Below are 18493 nucleotides of genomic sequence, written 5' to 3'. Positions count from 1 at the left end.
TCTTACGTTTTGAGTTTCTTTTTTTCACTAAGTTCCCGCCCCCTCTCCAACACACACCACTTCTCTCTTTTGACCTCACTCCTAGTTTCTACTTTCTTTTTACCAATTATCCCTTCACTCTTCAAATACACCCCAGATTTCTCTGACACTTTCTCACCCAGAACACTGGTAACACTGCACAGCACTAATCACTAACAATGGAAACTTTACCCTTCATTCATTTGAACAGCAGTTGTTTAAAAAAAATACTATAAACACTTTCGAGGGCCATTATAAAAACCGAACTGAAGGGGTCTGCACGGTGGGGAAGCAGCTCTACATGTCTCCTCATTAGGCAGCCTTCCAGGGTCCCCAGAGAAAGAGGCTTTCTATAGAGGATTTAGAAAATCTGAAGTCATTAAACTTTCACTAAAGCATTTAATTGTTTGTGGGAAATGCTCTATTTTTTGTGTTTTGCACATTCTGAGCTTAGATGATTGTTTTAAGTATATTTTCTTTCTGTGTTCTCTTCCTTTGATTTACCTCCAGGTTCTGTGGCTACAAGTCAAAGCATGGTGCAGATGAAAAAAGACTTCATTTTGGGAATGGGCATTGTAAGTTTCTAAATGATTTTTGTTGTTTTGGTTTCACCATTTCAATTTTAGCAGTTAATAATTTATAACTGGATAACTGACTGCCCCCTGACGAAGAGAATCCAAAAATGGAACAGGTTAAGTTTATTTTAAACGGAGATGGGAATGCACGGCTCTGCATCAGGTAACTGTTACATGGCCACATTTCAGCAGACTTGAGCAAACGTGAAGGGTAACTGGTGGTTTATATTCAAATAACGCACACGATGGGGAGTACATGCTATAGTCTGCTCTGCGTGGCTGAGAGGCAAAGCGTATCTTCCGTTTCCTTATTAACAGTCCTTTGCTAAAATCTAAATAGGAGCCTTTTCCCTTTCCTAACTGCCAAGTAAATATAAACAACCTCTGTTTATGTGGAATGCCTTACTCCATTTTGTCAACCAACCAGGAAAGAGCTTTTAGAATAAACTGTTTATTTTGGAGTTACATGATATCCAACTGGTAGGAAAGCCAGCACTTTCCGCCCTTATTTTAATACCAACCATTGGCATCTCTTTTTTAATATTTTCTAAAAGAAATACTCTTTTCAGAAACAAAGCATTTGTATCTAATATAAAGACGCAGTTTTGTTTTTCTTTCTGTTTCTTCTGGCGAAACAAATCATTCCAGGTGTTTTGCTTTTTCAAACTATAGCTCAGTTTATTGTCATAATTGCTAATCAGTGGCCTTGAAGGGAACAGCATGTTGTCGTGGAAATTTGTACAGAGGCTCTCCTCATGCCTATATTCTCTCAAATAATTTCAGCGTAACTAATACAGTCTTGTAAGCCTGATTTTCTTTGGCCTTCACTTTTGTATTTTCTGAAAATACGTTTAGTTCAATGTGATACTTCTTATCCGTCATTGGCTTTCCATCTAAAAGGTATAGCTTTAGTTATAACTCAGATCAAAACTCAATGACCTGTTGCTACCATGCAGGAAGCATTCAGTAGATTGAAGAAAGAAAAGAAAGTCTTCCGAAACATAGGTTGAAGTAGAGTGGACAGAGCAGTGGAGTTTGTAGAGAGTATTGTTTGTTTTATCTATCTCATCGAAGTCATAGAAAAATTCACAGACAGTCCCAAGTATCATCTTCCTAATATCAGTATCTCATTCCCGATTAGTGAAGTTGCCAACTCAAAAGTCTTACCAGAGTGCATGAGCCGATTACAGGATGTTTATCTGGCTTTTTCTTCATGATCCCCTAAAACACTGAGTCATGGTCGACCATGCATAAATTAGCCAGGGCAGGTGCATTCCTGTGGATTCCGTTGCTCTTAATCTGAGTGGGACAATGGATGTAAGTATTGTCTGTAGAACAAGACCATACTGATTTGGCTCTTTACATAGGAATTATGAATCTCATGACTTTGGAACGTTGATGAATTCCTGTGTGCCAGTTGTAGGCAGGTTCCTCTGTCGCCCCAACTGCTTTAGCTGTTGGTCTTCATGGTGGAGTTTGTGGAAACTTAAATTGTCTTCAAATGTGTAATATTCTTATGATAGCCAAACAAAAAAGAAATGTTTTATCCTAGCTGTGAGGGCATAAAGTAACTTATATGCATGTCATAAACTTTCTGCGTCTTAATGCTACAGCTGGTTTATTTCAGACCATTTATTTGGTATTACTTTGAAAAGCTCCAGCTATGAACTATTCCCTCCAGCCTTGTTACAAATCCTATAATATTGCTTCAAAAGGAAAGAAATGTGTTTCACCTCCTAAGATCCTGTCCCCTTGCCCTCTCTGGCTGGGCCTTTTTACTTTTTTGCTATCCTTAGGGCAACTCATGCTGGTAAAATGGAAATGGAAATTACTGTGTTTGCAAGAACGAGCTGTAAAGTAGTACAGCTTAACACATGTGCATGTGTTTATTATCTGGTTTTCTTGACACAGCCCAGTTACTCTGTGCGTTGCCCTTAATTATTGGTGTGAAGGGATTATGTGCCTCGCATCCTGAATCACCTGATTCCTGGAACCTCTGGGGGCGGCAGTTAAAAATCAGCAGCCAAAGCTCCCGCAGTGAACAGGCCATTTTTCTTGGGGATGTCTGCATGTGTGTGTGTGTTTGTATTTGTATTGTTTCCCTAACTGTTATGTGAGTAGAGAAGCAATTTACTTGATTTTAATCAATCACAATGAATTTGATTGATTTTATTGGGGAAAGACTTGAATTTTTAGATTATTTAGTAAAACATTTTCTCTCTCTGGGGCTGACAGGTATGCGAGGGTAACTCTAAAGCACACTTTCAAGGCTGTTTAATGCCAGTGCTTATTTGGAATGTTTGAGACATTGTTCCCAACAACTCATTTTATAATCATATTTGTAAAGTCCTTTTTTTGAATTTAAGTATAGTTGATTTACAAGATTATATTAGTTTCAGGTGTACAGCATAGTGATTCAGGAGTTTTACAAATTATAAGCCATTAAAAGCTATTACAAGATAATGGCTATAATTCTCTGTGCTGCACAATATATCCTTGTTGCTTATCTGTTTTATACATAGTAGTTTGTATCTCTTAAACCCATACCCCTATTTTGCCAGTAAGTCTCTCCCAAACTGATTTCCTTAAGTTCAGCAAGGTAAAACATTTGTAATTGTTTACCAGAAAAACAATTCATTTTTATCTTATTTTTAAAGGTCCTATTTTTTTTCTTTGAAAAGGAATGCTAGATTTTCTTTCCTTACTGTTTCCTGACCTTACTATGATTAGGGGAAAATCAAAACTGGATGATCATGTATTCTCACTTCCATTTGATGTGCCTTCTTTAAAATGTAACCAAATTGACTAAACAAAGAGATTCTGAGAAGACTTTTTCCTAATGTCTTTTAGAAAATCTATAGTTACTTTTAGTGTTTTCCTTACCCCAAAGCAAAAAAGTATGATAGCTTTCCTTGATCTGTTTGCTTGTTTTAAGGGTAAAGTGTCTTAATACTGATAATGTCAGAAATAGTTTCAGTGTAATAATAAATTATAGTGGGCCACTCTACTAATGAGTGACTGTTTTTATAGGAAGCAACATTTATAATAACAGCAGAAGCATGCAGACCGATGTGTGAGCTCCAAAGAAATGGGCATTTCTGAGCCCAGATTCTATCTCCAGGAAACCTCCATAATATTCATATTTGTGAATAAACATTCTTAACATGAAAATACTAATAATGGCAATAGTCTCTATCGTTCCCCGGGCACTGACCACGTAACAGGCACTCAGTGCGAGGCACCTGAATAGCAAGTTGCCCAGGGCTTCTTTCTCTGATGCCTAGCGGATTCTTTGTGCTACGCTATTCAAAGTAGAAGAACTGAAAAAGCAGATCAAAAGCTACTCCACTCACAGTTTGCCCAAAGCAGGGGCAAAATACTTGCCATTTTCTCATTTCTGTGGATGTTGACTCCCTGAATATGTGTGTCATCTCACATCACATACTCTCTGCCTCAGGACGGAGAGTGGCTGCTCCTTAGCAGTGTCAGGGTCAACACCAGGCAGAGGTGACAAAGGAAAATGGGGCACAAGAGGATGGCCATGTCCCAGGTCCCAGGCAAGTCCCCATAAAGTGAGGGTCCTTGGCTTTGTGCAGGAAAGAATTCAAGAGTGAGCCAAAGTTGAGTAAAAGCAGATTTGTTCAGAGAGATGCACACTTCATAGACCAAGGGTAGGCCATCTCAGAAGGCCAGAGAAGCCACAAGGCATCAGGTGGCTGTTCCATTTAAAGTAAAAGTAGATACATACGCCATAGACAGAGTGCAGGCCATCTCAAGAGGCAAGAGAAAGGCCACAAAGTGTGAGGTTGTTAGTTTTTATGAGCTCAGTTATTTCATATGCTAACAAGTGAGAGGATTATTCCAATTACTTTGGGGAAGGGGTAGGGATTCCCAAGAGCTGGGCCACCACCCACTCTTTTACGTTTTATGATCATTCTTGGAACTGTCATGACACCTATGGGAGTGCCATTTACCAAGCTAATATATCACAATGAGCATATAATGAAGGTTAGGGTCTGCTGGAAGTCAGATCTTCTGCCACCTTGGGCCTCGAGGTCCACTGGGAGTTGAATCTTCCGCCATCTTGGTGCAAATTGCTGTGTTATTCTCTTAATGGTTGTGCCCTGCCCCCTTCCCTCCTGTCTCAGAGGTAGGAGTGGCGCTAAACTGTCTTCTCTTGCATTCTCCATTTGCTCCCTCACCCCCTAATTCCTATTCAGCTGTCTCAAAATTACCTGTAGAAGTAGCTGGGGAAAGTAGAGTTTACTTCCCCTCTCTCCCAGCTACCATATCTCTTTTATAGTCCATTTATTCTCACACCTTTATTTCTTCACTCAAAACCTCTAAGCTGCACAGGAACATAAGTGTGATGTAACATGGCATTCACAAAGTTGTCCTGTAGATCAGAAAGCTAGTCATTTCTTAGCCTAAAACTCTGAAATCCTAGACTCACTGGCCGAATGTCCATTGTGCTGGAGGCTCTCCAGAACAGCTGCTGTCATCCCAGTCTCCACACCTATGTCAGACAGACTACAAAACTGGCTCAAAGAAATCTCTGGTAATCCCACAGTGTTCAACAAGATTCTTCCATTAAAAAGTGGTATCTTATAATAGATAAACAACAAGATCCTACTGCATTGCACAGGGACCTATATTCAATTCCTCATAATAGTCTATAATGAAAAAGAATATGAAAAGAAATGTATATATGTATATGTACAACTGAATCACTATATTGTACACCAGAAACTAACACAACACTGTATATCAACTGTACTTCGGTTAAAAAAAAAGTAATAGCAGAAAAGACAATGTGATTTAATTATTTTAGAATTAAAAAATCCTTTAATGGTATAGTGTGATAAATGAAAAAATATATCACCATTTAGTATCCATGTCCCTTGCTAAAATAATTTTACCAATTTTTTTTTTTACCAGTGTTACCAAAATAAAATCAAAATCAATAATGTTAGTACATATACTGTGGGAGTTAAATTACAATGTCTTTTAATGTTAGAGCATGTTTATATACTTTAATAGATTTTAGATTCCCTTTTTAAAAGTCTTGTTTTCTTTAGAGAAAGAGTTTCGTGAACATTCCAAATTGTCTCTAATATGAATTATTTTTTCAAATAATAAGAATTTAATTAATATTAAATCAAATCCAAAATGATTATTCTGTATCTTTGGTCTGTGTTTCATTATAGAATATCATGAAATTTTTTAACCTTCAGAATAATTAAATATATAAATACACTATGAAGAAAGTTCTATTTAATAAGCTATAAATATGATTTGTTTGGAATTTAGCTCCTCAGCACCATTATTAAACTTATAAAGAATACTTATATTACCTTTAACTATGTTGAAAAGTTACACAATAAGGTTTCACTTAATTGATACTATATTAGTATATACATTTTACACCCATATTATATATACATATCCTCACAGCTTAAAATAGATCTTTAATTGTAGTGGGCAGGAATTTTGATTGTGAACGTTAATGAAAGCCGAATAGTGGCAGACAAAAGACATGCCCTTTTATATCCTTTAATTTATCTACCATTAAAGCAGCTATCCTACCTTATCTAAGTATTTCACAAACTTTCGTTTATTGTGAGATGTGGTGCTGTCACAGATATGTGGTTACTGCACTGTTTGTAGAATCATAAATGTGTGATAGTGTGATGGCATTTAGTCACTACTGTGCTGTTTGTAATTACTGGGCCTCCCCAGTTCTGAACCACCTTTCTCACCTTAAGATTCCCCTCCTTGAATGTCCATTTTCCTTCTAATGTTTTTGCAGAGAAAGTTTATTGTGGTGCCTCTTTATGTTTCTTTAGGGGGAACTTCTTTTCTTAAATTATTCAACACTTATTCCAGCCTCTTTGCCAGTTTCAGTGATACCTCAGAATAAGCTGAGTTTGGCACAGTTTGATGTCATGGGGATTTTTTTTTTGAACTAATAATGTTATCATAAAATTTGCTCAGAAAGGTTTTATAAGTCTAACTACAATAATGCCTTTCTTCTGTTCCTTAAACAGTGAAACTTCCAGGTCTCAGAACTTATGTTGACCCACACACATACGAAGACCCTACCCAAGCAGTTCATGAGTTTGCTAAGGAATTGGATGCCACCAACATCTCCATCGACAAAGTCGTCGGAGCAGGTAACCACTGCTGTGAGCCCACTGCCAACCTTGCATGTTAATTACAAGCTTACAACCATGAGTAAAAATGCTGCTTGAGAGTGATTGCTTAGGTTCACAGGACTAAGTACATTGCTATGAAAAGGGATATTTTCTGATTTCATGATGAAAGGTAGGCAGTAAATAAATGAAGGGGCATTTAATGGAATGTAGTGATTTCAAAGGTGTCAGACTTACAGGCCCAGAGACCACAGCCAGCTCTTTATTTATTGAATTTCAGAGGCGGCAGCCGTGGCAGCTCAGTCTCCCCGGGCTGATCATGTGTCACTCTGTTTGGCTAAAAGGGGGTAACAGGATAAAAATGTGTCTTACTTTAAATTAGCCTACTAAGTGGAAACTTTGATTTGTAGAAAAAAGTAATTTTACAATCTTCTTTGGAATTTAAAAAATAGCACAAAATAAAGTCATACAGGATATGTTTTACACAAATTCCATCACAACTATTTTGAGGGGATAGCTGAAATAATCTGAACTACTCCATTTTAATACTTGTCTGTAATTGCCAGTCTTAAATTATTTGTATTGAAGCTTGTTTTCATATAGACATCTTTTTCTTCTACTTATTAACTTAACCATAAACTCATTAACATAAAACACCTATGGAGTGATTATTTATAGTGGTTGCTTATTTCCAATAAGATTATAGATATTTATAAAATTACGGTATTTTATACATTTACACATAAACACATGGACATTCACAGTGTATATAGCTTGCATTTGAATACAATTACTACTCAAAAGTAAGAATAAACAATACTATGCAATAGTTTTACACAAGCATCTCATTCTTCAATATTCTTCTAAAAACAAACACAAATTAGTTACGTTGATATGGGAAATGGAGTGAAAGACTGAAAAATGAGCTCTTTGAATTATGCAAACCATATCAGATTACATTTTCTGCAAGTACCATATATATGACTGATGCTTCTTTGTACAAGTGTGCATATAATTTTCTCTGTTTCTTTTTCCGTGCACCAAAGCAGTATTTAGAACTCAAGCAGTATTTATTTTTCAAGCAGGCTAATCTGAGTAATTCACATATTATCTAAATAAAATGATAGTTTACTAAATCTTCTCTTCTAATTTTCTTAGTGTTGTATCCTAAAACTGACATGTGCAGGTACTTTGATAATATGAAACTAGCAATTTATAAAAGTAAACTAGAGTAGGTACTTCTCTTTTCACAATCTAAGACAAGAATATACACATTCACTGTTCATTTTAATGCAGCTAAAATTAATCCGCATTTGTATCAAGGACTGTCATGTGTATGGTGAGCTTCATCAGCTGCTCCATGGTGTGGAGGGTTTCTGTCATGCTGGTTTTAATGTTGCCCCACAAGAGTGCACTGTTCTCCAGCACGGAAGCTGCAGTAGCATATGCAGCAAAGGACTTCGCACACTCAACTGGAGAATGTCATGAGAGGAGGCGAGCCCACTATGGTCAGCCAGCATCCAGAAGACCAGACATTCACATTGTGACCTTGAAATTTGGGACACTCTGCATTAGTAAAAGCTTATAGACACGGATGTTACTGACAAAGCCAGATATCTAAGACACAGTGGGGTGAGGAAAAGCACACTCGTTAAAAATAATACCTGATCAATGAGATAAAGGGAAAGGCTATTTGTACTGAATCACTTAATAATCCCTGAGGCTCATTAAAATTAGGACAAATCCTCTATTTCCTTTCTCTCTTCAAATATATATGCAAAAAAAAATTAGGCATATGCTCCATTTTCAGGGTTTTACAGCCAGTTCTCTCATTTGCCACATTAAGGGCTATACAGTTGTGCCCATTTTTGTTCAGAAACACATGTATCTTCAGGGTTGGTTATCTTCTCCTGAAGGAGTGCAGTATAATATACATACCCAATTCTGTCTGTCTGGTTAGCCTTTAAGTGATTTGTCATTATCAATGTAGAATACGAAATCAAGATTTTGAAAGCTATAAATTTTTAAACATTTTTTTGTAAAATGTTAAATATCTACAAAAATAGATGAAATTGTATAGCAGTGTAATGAACCTGCATGTACCCATTTCTACAACAACTTCAGTAACGATCCACTCATAACCAGCTTTCTTTCATGTATACCCTTACCCACTTCCTATATCTTTTTAATGTTTAAAAGTTATATTGTCCACAAAAATGATAATAATCATGTTAAACTGATTAGCAGCTATCTTCCATTGTTAAAAGGCTGAATCTTTCATTCAATGACAGAACTTTCCCAGTCAATTAAATATTCAGAAAGACTATATATGTGGAATATGTCTCTAATTTTATGTCACAAATTTTATACAAAGAAATACATACAATGGAAACTTTCATTTATGCATTGAATAATCAGAAGAATTGTACCCATATTGCAAATTACAAAATTAAAACTGAGCCATGAGTTAATTTTCTCAAAGTAGTAAATTTTCATTAGTGAAGAATTTATAATGACTAAAATTCCTAAATTTAGTCCTCGATCCAACCATTATTTCAAAAATCAAATACTGAAAATTTCTGAAGGTAGAGAATACTTATTTAATTCCTATTCTGTGCTAGGCATTCACATGATATTTAATTTTATTAGCCTTTTAAGTAGGTATTATTATCTCCATTTCACCAGAAAAAAATCTGAAACTTGAACAGTTCATGATCACATAGTTATTAATTAGGAAACTGAAATTTGAATCTTGTACTTTTCAACTGTAAATCTATACTAGACACTAATGATCACAATAGTGCCTTCTAAGACTTTTTAAAGGATTAATTGAGATAATCCATGTATACTGCTTAGCTGACACAGCAACATTGTTCAATATACATATTCTTAATTCTTCTCTTGTTATAACGGTGGAAGGAGAATGGGCTTTGAGGCTAGTGCAGAGGATCATTCTACTTACACACAAGTACATCTTCCTCTGTTTTAAATGAAATCAGTGAGAGTAAGAAATTTTATTTTGAGCAGTTGTGCATTGCGTACTTTATATCAAAATACCGTTTACCCATTCTCATAAAGCATACTTTTTTCCAAAGAACAAATAAAAACTGATGCACTTACTGAATTTTAAAAAATCAGGTAGTGTCTTCTCAAATGATCTTTTTGTAGCTGTACTTTTATTTAGAAACGACAGGATCTAAATTTTTTTCTTATAGGTGCAAAATTAATCAAATATGACCATGTAAAACTTGGCCAGATGGAAAGATTGGGCATTGCATTTGCCCAGTCTTTATTTTTTCAACACTATTTTTTTAAAATAGTTATTATAAAGATAATTGAATTAATAGTTAACATTTCTATGTCTAGTGTAATGTATTTGTGACCATTTCTTAGGATTTATCAGAGTAAATAGTCACATTTGTAAATTTTGTGATTTTTAGATACTAGACTTACTGAAACACCATGTTCTGAATTTTGAAGGTAAATGACATGTCCCTATATCCAGCTATCCAACTGAGCACAAAAGGAGAAACACAAATTGGCCCACTTGAAATTCTGCCTCTTTCCCTTGGTCTCCCTAGTGAGGTATATTCACAACACGCTTTCTCTTACAAATACTCGGCCAATATGACAGCAGCCTTGTTATCACCATCATCATCACAACCATCTCTTCTTACATTCATGCAGAATTTGACATTTTAAAAGCACCTTTATACTTATTCTTCAGTTTGATCTATCTCTTAAGAGGCAGACAGATAATTTATCCCTCTTAAGATGGATCTGAACTCAGAGAAGAAATAGTGACTTACGCTTAGATGGCACTTACTGTGAGTCTGGCACTGTTCTAAGTGCTTTAAATACTGTAGCTGCACAAAAAATCCTGTGATGTAGACATAATTCGTGTCCGTATGTTATAGATAAGGAGGCAAAGGCACAGAGAGGTTAAAATAGTAATTCAAAATCACACAGATAATAAGTGACAGAGGCAGAATTAGACCCTACACAGTCAGGCTCCAGAATCTATGCTCTGCCCCACAGTTCTGTACTGTCTGTCCTGTAAACTGACAAGTGGCTTGTCACTTAGAATAAATGGTCCTGACATCCAAATGTAAAACACCATCCTTACACCACATTGATCATGATAATGACAGAACTTTTTTTCAGAAAACGAAAATTCATTATGGATGCTTCTTTATGATTTACCCAAACTTTATCATATCTTCTCCTCCTAATCCTCACACATCTACAATGACATTAAAAAAGATCATTGAACATTTCTTAAGTTCTGCCCCTAATCCTCCCTATAATTCTAAAAAAATAACACTCTAGCTGCAGATATTACTGTCTTCTCTGCATTTCCTTGAAGGGAAGAAATTAGATCTGCCTTTATTACCATTATGTCTCTGTGTGTTGTTCATACTATCTGTCATACTGTTGCCAATTGGTGAGTATTTATGAAATAAATGTATAAATAATGGCTTTTGGACCTTAAATGACTTTGACAAGTTATGGTGTAAGTTGTTGTTTTGAAAATAGTGGCAAGACAGGATTCCTGAGAAAGGATCAAGTCCAGGGGAGTTTAGGACTTCCTGAGAGAAAACCAGTCACTTGGCGTGATACAGTTGGTGAATCCGTAGGACAACCTGCTGCTTTTGTGGGCTGAAGGACTTAACTTGGACAAAAATTAGAGAAGCAGCATTTGACTTCTTGGCACCTCTCTCTGGCTGACCTGTGAGGCATGGACTTGTACCAAAACTCAGAGTGAGAGGGTTGGACCAAGAATGTTTTTCCATTCCATAGAGAGCCTAAAAATTGATCACGTAATTTTTCTTTTCAGAAAAATCTCTCATTTGCTATTAAATGAGAGATTTTTTAAATGTTGTACAAAATCCATCTAGTAATCCACACAAGATTAGAATTTCTTCTATGATCTAGGAGCATCCTATATGTGGCACTACTCTGTGACAATCACGATGGCAGCAGTGGAGACAGAAAAGAATGTGAAGGGTCTCTGCTCTCGGAAGCTCAAAATCAAAGAGTTGTGGGCAAATCTTCTCAAACACCATCTACATGAAGATGGCGCCCAAAATAGTTCTAGGCAGTATTTTATCATTGAATTAGAAAATGTAAAATCAGCAACACTCCATATTCAACAAATTCTGATTAACTGTTCATTTAAGACAACTTTTTTTTATTGAAGCCCATAGGATGTAAGAAAATATTTCTACAATGATTCTATAAATAAGATTTGATACTGTTGGATTATTGTGTTCCTTTCAGAATCCCAGAGAACTTTACAATTAGTATGTCCATAATGCAACATACACTACTCCAGTAAAATGCATCGATAGTGTATGCTTTTATTCTCATTTTCAGAGAGCCAGAATACGTAGCTTATTGGCCCTCTTGGTAAAAACAGAAACAGTGAGAAATGACTGAAATTTTATCCAGTGCTTGACTCATTATATCAGGGCTAGTCTGTTGATTAGCCCCAGAAAATGGTAGCTATAAGAACAAGAAGTGAAAAGTCTAAAAGATACAGCTCTCAGCTTCCCTCTTTTTCTTTCATATTTCATTATTCACAGTAAAGTGCGTCAAAATGCATGCAGCTTATCACAAGGTCCCTTTTCCAGCCAGTGTATGTATTTCCTGAGGTTTCTTAGGGAGTCTCAAATTACCACCATCCAAAATAATTTGGAGGCCTACAGTGTACGTCTTGCAGGTCAACAGTGTAAATACTTTGAATGGAATTGTTGAGAGGAAATAGTTGGTCTGTACTGATGACTTTTTAAGAATTCCTTACCTTGTCTTGTTTTGATCTTCTGCATCCTAACAGGTGAATTTGGAGAGGTGTGCAGTGGTCGCTTAAAACTTCCTTCAAAAAAAGAGATTTCAGTGGCCATCAAGACCCTGAAAGTGGGCTACACAGACAAGCAGAGGAGAGACTTCTTAGGAGAAGCAAGCATTATGGGACAATTTGACCATCCCAATATCATTCGCCTAGAGGGAGTTGTTACTAAAAGTAAGTAAAATCATAAGACCGATTTTGTGTCTGTTGAGTCAAGGTTGTTTAAACCCAAAGTCAATAATTTAAGAATTTTGATTTTTTTTCATTATCACCTGATAGTCCTGACCACCCCACACACACCGCCACCAAAATGTTTAGGATTAACATGTATTTCTTTGACAAGAGATCAAAGATATTTAACTAGTATTAGGTTGACAGTGCTATCCTAGATCTTAAAAAGCTTAAAAAATTTAGGAGCTAAACATTGGACTATATTAAGACATGCTGATTAAAAAATAGTTAAGTGAATTGTGTGGAACTCTCTGTTACATGAGTAGCAAGGAAAAACGATGACTCAATTTTGACAGAAATTGCTGGGAACTCCCAGCTAGCTGCCTTTTCTTTCATTGTTCACCAGTTTTATTTAAGCTTCCAAATCTTTACCCTCTTGGCTTTAGAAAAATTATGGGAGTTTGGGGACTGCTTCTGAGCTGTAAAGATTGGGATCACATTAGACCCAAGCCCTTTGCTCGGGTCTCTGTGGATTTCAAATAAGTCTGATCTAGAGTCCCAGCTGGATTCTTGACTGCTCTGGGGAAGCTCTGGCTCACAGCCTGTGGAAGAGAGCTGAACTTATTTCCATGATGGTTTCTCCAGCCAAGCTCAGAAGGCATCCCGTGAGGCAGATATGTGATTTTTGGCTCTAGTCCCAATGAAAACCTCTTGAGAATGCTCTGGGATTTGTTTTTTTTCTCAAGGTTTTGGACCACAGGATGAAGAATAAGCTAAATTGGCAGCAAACTTCCTAGAGTGAAAGACAGCATATGGCAGGGAATTTGGCATCCTTTAGGGGATAATTCATTGGCACCACATTTACATATTCTATGGTTACCAACAGACATTACACATTAAATTCTTCACAATGATGTTTTTCTTTAACATTACATAGAGCACTTTCCAAATGGCACTAATATCTATTCTCATTTTAGTGTGACTAGAAAGGCAATTCCTTACTACAAGAGCATGGTATAATTGAAATAATACTTGGATTTCCTTTAGAGTTTTTTAATATAATAAATGGGGTTAAGAACTTAACAATGTAGAAGTACTTAACCATAAAGTATAAGTCCATATTAAGTCTTGTAAAGCATATTTTTTCCCTCTGTACTTCTAAAAATTAGGCCATATTAGTAGTAACACTAAAATATTTTCTGATGAAAAATATCTTTTTAGCTTTTAAAAATTAATCATAAAAACATTGTTAGTGGTACTAAGGATTGGAGGTGTAAGTATGTGTTCCTTCAGTGCAAGATCATATTTATAGAATATCCTACTGAATGTCCATAGAATTATAGAATCGTGTCTCACAGGGGTTTTAATAGTCAGTTAACCATTGATTCTTCTGCATGTCATCCTTACCGAGAGGTTGTCCTTCAGATCTTGAGCCCAACTGGGAGAGGAAACTCATTCATACTTGTGTATCTTTTCTTCTTTAAATTCCCAAATTTCAAGAATTCTTCTTTTTCAGTTGACCAAGCATTGCATTATAAACATTACTTATTCTTATTACTACCCTGTGAATTAGATATGGTGATTCCATTTTACATTTGAGCAAACAGTAACCTTAGATAAAAGCAAGTCACGTATCCAAGTAGGAAGTCCTGGAGATGGCGTTGGAACCAGTCTGTTGCTTTCACCTCTGTCCCCAACCCCAGACGTAATGGGCTTTCTTCTTTTTATGTTTGAATTCTATGAATTCTTTTGTATCTTCAATTTTTATCTTCCCTAATAATTTGGTCATCCATCAAGCTTCAAACATTTTCTGGAGAAAATAATAACCCTTAACACCTAAAACAAAATGTTAACTCTCATTAGGGGCAAGAAACCATGCTATTTGATAATCAGTGACTAAACAGAACCTGGATCAAAGGAGGTGCTGAATTTACCAATGTTAATGAATACAAAATTGATGGGTTAATTGATTGAATATGAATAAGACAACAGTGTCTTCTAAGAATAGTTCTCTCTTCGGTGTTGGTTCATTAAACTGAATGCACATTTCAAAGCAGTGCAGTTGTGTGACTGATTACATCACGTAGGGAGTGGTGGAGAAAGTGACTGCAGTTTAGTGTGTACAGAATTACCACCTAACTTCTCCTACCCCCACGACTAAGAAAAAATGAGACAGCAGTGACTATCGAACTAAATATTAGGTTTAGATTTAAGCTGACTGATAGTCTATCATCGTTTATCAAACATGAGTTGAGTTTCTTGTTTCCAGTGTTATGAGTCATTGAAAACAACTTGTTTTACTTTGCTAGCTGTTTCCCATAAAATTATTTACTGATTGACAGGCAATATTAAACCATAATTATTGTGGCAGATTTTTTTTAGATATAAATATGGAATAATTGATATGAATTATGGTCACTTGGCCAAGAAATCCATAAAACAGACCCCAAAACCAAAATGCAGGAAAAAATGCACTAAGAAATAAATGACCTTTAAAAATCGCAGGTATTATGCAGTAAATGTCCTGTTCAAGGCCGAATCTGTAACATTCTAGTATGGATTACAACTGCCTTATTCTTAGAGTGAAAGTTCTAAATTTGATGTATCTCCTGGTCAAGTAATCATGTAAGAGACTGCCAAATCTGACTATATAAATCTCAGCCATCTCATATATCGCAAACATAATAGGGTAGCAAGCCTAGAATTAGATTCTGAACTCCTTTAGTGGCATATTTAAAAGCTTGAAGTCTCGCACCCTGTTACATCTGAGAGGAACTAGAAATGCGTCAGAATAAAGTTACTGTGTTGCATTTAAGATATAAATGAGGCAAATTTGTCACCAAAAGGAGTTAGTTAATCAACTTCTATTATTTTCTTTGTTTCCTGAGACTCTGTGACTACTAAGACAATCTCCTGGCAGCGTTCAGAGACATACACACACATGTGCACAATCAGAGTTGTGAGGTATGGAGCTGGTGAACAAATTGTAATGAAAGAAGAAAAGAGAGCATACTGGCACTTGGATTACGAATCCAAGGTTCAGAGATCAAAGTCTGACTCAGCTCTACTGGTTGGGAGATGTCTGACAAATCAGAACACTGCCAGAGACTCACTTTGTCCACTTGTAACATGGAATTAGCAGTTCTGCTTGACTGTTTCCACATCCTTGTAAGGTCAAATAAGATTCCATAGGAATACACTGTTAGGTGGACTAGAACTATGCAAATACAAATTACCACTTCTGGTTGAGTTTGAGAAGATTTTACCACTTAATCTGGGGATATAGAAGAAAATTCTTCAGAAAAATTCCTTTTTTGCTCAAAGATAATTTTAAAATTATTGCTATTAATTATGTGCTCTGAAAAACTAGGTCTATTATAATGTATCATTTTCAAGTTAGGGAAAGCCTTTTCTTCAGTCATTATATTTTCATTTATTTGAACTGAGCCATAAACAATTTTAATGGTATGTTTTAAGCCTGATGGTCTTAAACAAGAGAAGGTGAGAGAGTCTCTGATCTTCAAAGTAGCAGAAAGCTGGGGTCACAGTCCTACTCAGAACTTGGTACTAACATGTGTTGTCAATTTTAGCTGAAGTACAAAAAGTTGGAACTTGTTTTTAGCAAATGTTTGATATTTCTGCCATCACACTATTAGTCAAAGGATGTTCCAGCTTCATCCAAGAAGACTTTCCATTGGTCACTTTTCACCTAGTGAAATAGAAGGAATTATATTGGATGGGATTGATATGCTTTTTGTTGTTATTTAGGGATGGATTTTTTTAATTAAAAAAATAATAAATGCAATTTAACTGTAACCTTGTATTATTGAGGAAAGTCATGGGCAGAATTTTTAGAGGATTTCTCATACTGAAAGCATTTCTGTATTGGTGTGGGTGTCCACTGTACACCAAAAGATAATCATTTGCTTACATTTCCTGCACATATGGTGTGGAAATCTTACTGGAATAAGTCATTTTTTTAGTGAACAATGTCAAATTAGTTCTATTTCTTGTTTGCCTTTTTCTAAAACTTTTCTTCTGCGCTTGTCTCAAGGGTACTGCACTCTATGTCATATTTTTAATGGGCACTATATGTTATATATATTTCATTAATTTATAAAAATAGTTTATGATAGATTTTAGAAACTCTGATGAAACAAGTTATCGTGCATTCATGACTGTATTTTGATAAATGAGTTGAAAATTCTTAAGTTCCCTTATCGACCAAACTAGGAAAATCTCTACTCAATAAACTAGAGGAAAAAAATAAGGCAGGGAATGCTATTTTTACATGTATAAAAAGCTTTCCTTATTTCCTCAACATTGTCCACTCACTTCTCTTTGTTAAATTGGCCACAGTTGAGTTACAAAAGAATGTGTTGCTGTGTATTCCCCCCAGTCATTCAGATAAGATAGGTTTTGATATTTTTGAAAAATTAAATTCAGTTTACAAAATTTTAGTGCATGAGTTGTATGTGTCCAAAGATTGCCTCTCATAGAGCGCTGCTTTAAATCTGCGATAACTCTCCTAAAGGAAGAAAAATATACCCTTGTTTCATAATTGTCTAAGTAATTTTGGTCTTACACAAATTCTTGCAAAGAGGGAGAATAAGAAACACCCCTACCTCATGAAGCTAGTGATACCTTGATATCAAACCATACAAGAGCATCATCAGAAAGGAAAATAAAAGATGAGTATAGCACATGAGCAAAAATTCAGTATCACTGGAATAATTATGAAACCATGACTAGCAATGCTTTAAAAAAAGATACTATATCATGGTCAAGTTTAGTTTATTTCAAGAATGCAAAGTTGGTTTAATATTTAATCATTCAAGAAATCCACAAAATTAATAGAAAAGAAAATCAACCTCAATAGGTGTAAAAAATAAATATTTTAATTTAAATTTATTAACACATCATGCCTAGAAAATATGTACACCTGATAAATGTATATAAACACCCCCAAAACTACAACAAACAAGCCTGCAAACATCATACTCAGGAGTGAAACCAAGAAGGCATTTCTTTTAAAGTAGAAACTAGGAGTCTGCTGTTACCATTTCAATTCATCATTAGACCTAATGTCTTAAGTTTTGAAATTAGACAAGAAAATAAATAAAATGTAGAAAGTTTGAAAAGGAAAACTAACCAAGCTTCCTTATAAAATCATACTGGGCACATTCGAGTATTATTCTCAATAGAGTAAAGAAGAGTAGAAATATTGTTCCTATCTTTTAAGGTATTAAATTTTGTTTCAAATTAAGTGTAAATAAATTTTAAACTTTTAAAGTCAACTGCATATAAAGTATTCCCTGTGCTGAGATTCATAGAGTAGAGTTGGTTAAAAAAGGGTTGGAGAAAGCACTTCTGAGGCTGATTCGAAGAGAGAGAGCGTCCCTACCCAGCCTGCGACAGTAGACGCCACACGGCCGGTTCTCACTGGCGCTCTCTTAGGTGCTGGACTTAGAACTACAGACAAAATAGGTTGACTCCTGCTGTTATTAACTCATTGACTAGTGGACAGAAGAGGGATCGTTCTTAACATAAATAATGTCTTGATTAAAATGGAATTTTCAAAAGATTGCTCTGTATGTTTATATGATTTAATGGGAAACCTGCTGTAAAATACTCTAATTCAGTCTATTCCAGTATTTCTCTGTCTCAGTTAGTTATAGCACACGGTAATCTATAACTGAAACATTTTCTTTCTAATCCAAGGTGATTCA

General features: G+C 35.6%; 1 protein-coding gene across 3 annotated transcripts in view; it reads left to right on the top strand.

The window, feature by feature from the left end:
* The window catches only part of EPHA3 (EPH receptor A3), a 331506-nt gene that overhangs the window by 267055 nt on the left and 45958 nt on the right, over positions 1–18493 (top strand). For all 3 annotated transcript variants that reach the window (XM_006215602.3, XM_072966918.1, XM_072966925.1), the window contains 3 exons: positions 529–593; positions 6641–6766; positions 12582–12767. In XM_006215602.3, the coding sequence (XP_006215664.1) occupies positions 529–593; positions 6641–6766; positions 12582–12767 (377 nt within the window). The remainder of the gene's footprint in view (positions 1–528; positions 594–6640; positions 6767–12581; positions 12768–18493) is intronic.

Source organism: Vicugna pacos, chromosome 1, assembly GCF_048564905.1.
Source record: "Vicugna pacos chromosome 1, VicPac4, whole genome shotgun sequence".
Taxonomy (NCBI): Eukaryota; Metazoa; Chordata; class Mammalia; order Artiodactyla; family Camelidae; genus Vicugna; species Vicugna pacos.
This window is presented reverse-complemented; position numbering and strand designations above follow the sequence as displayed.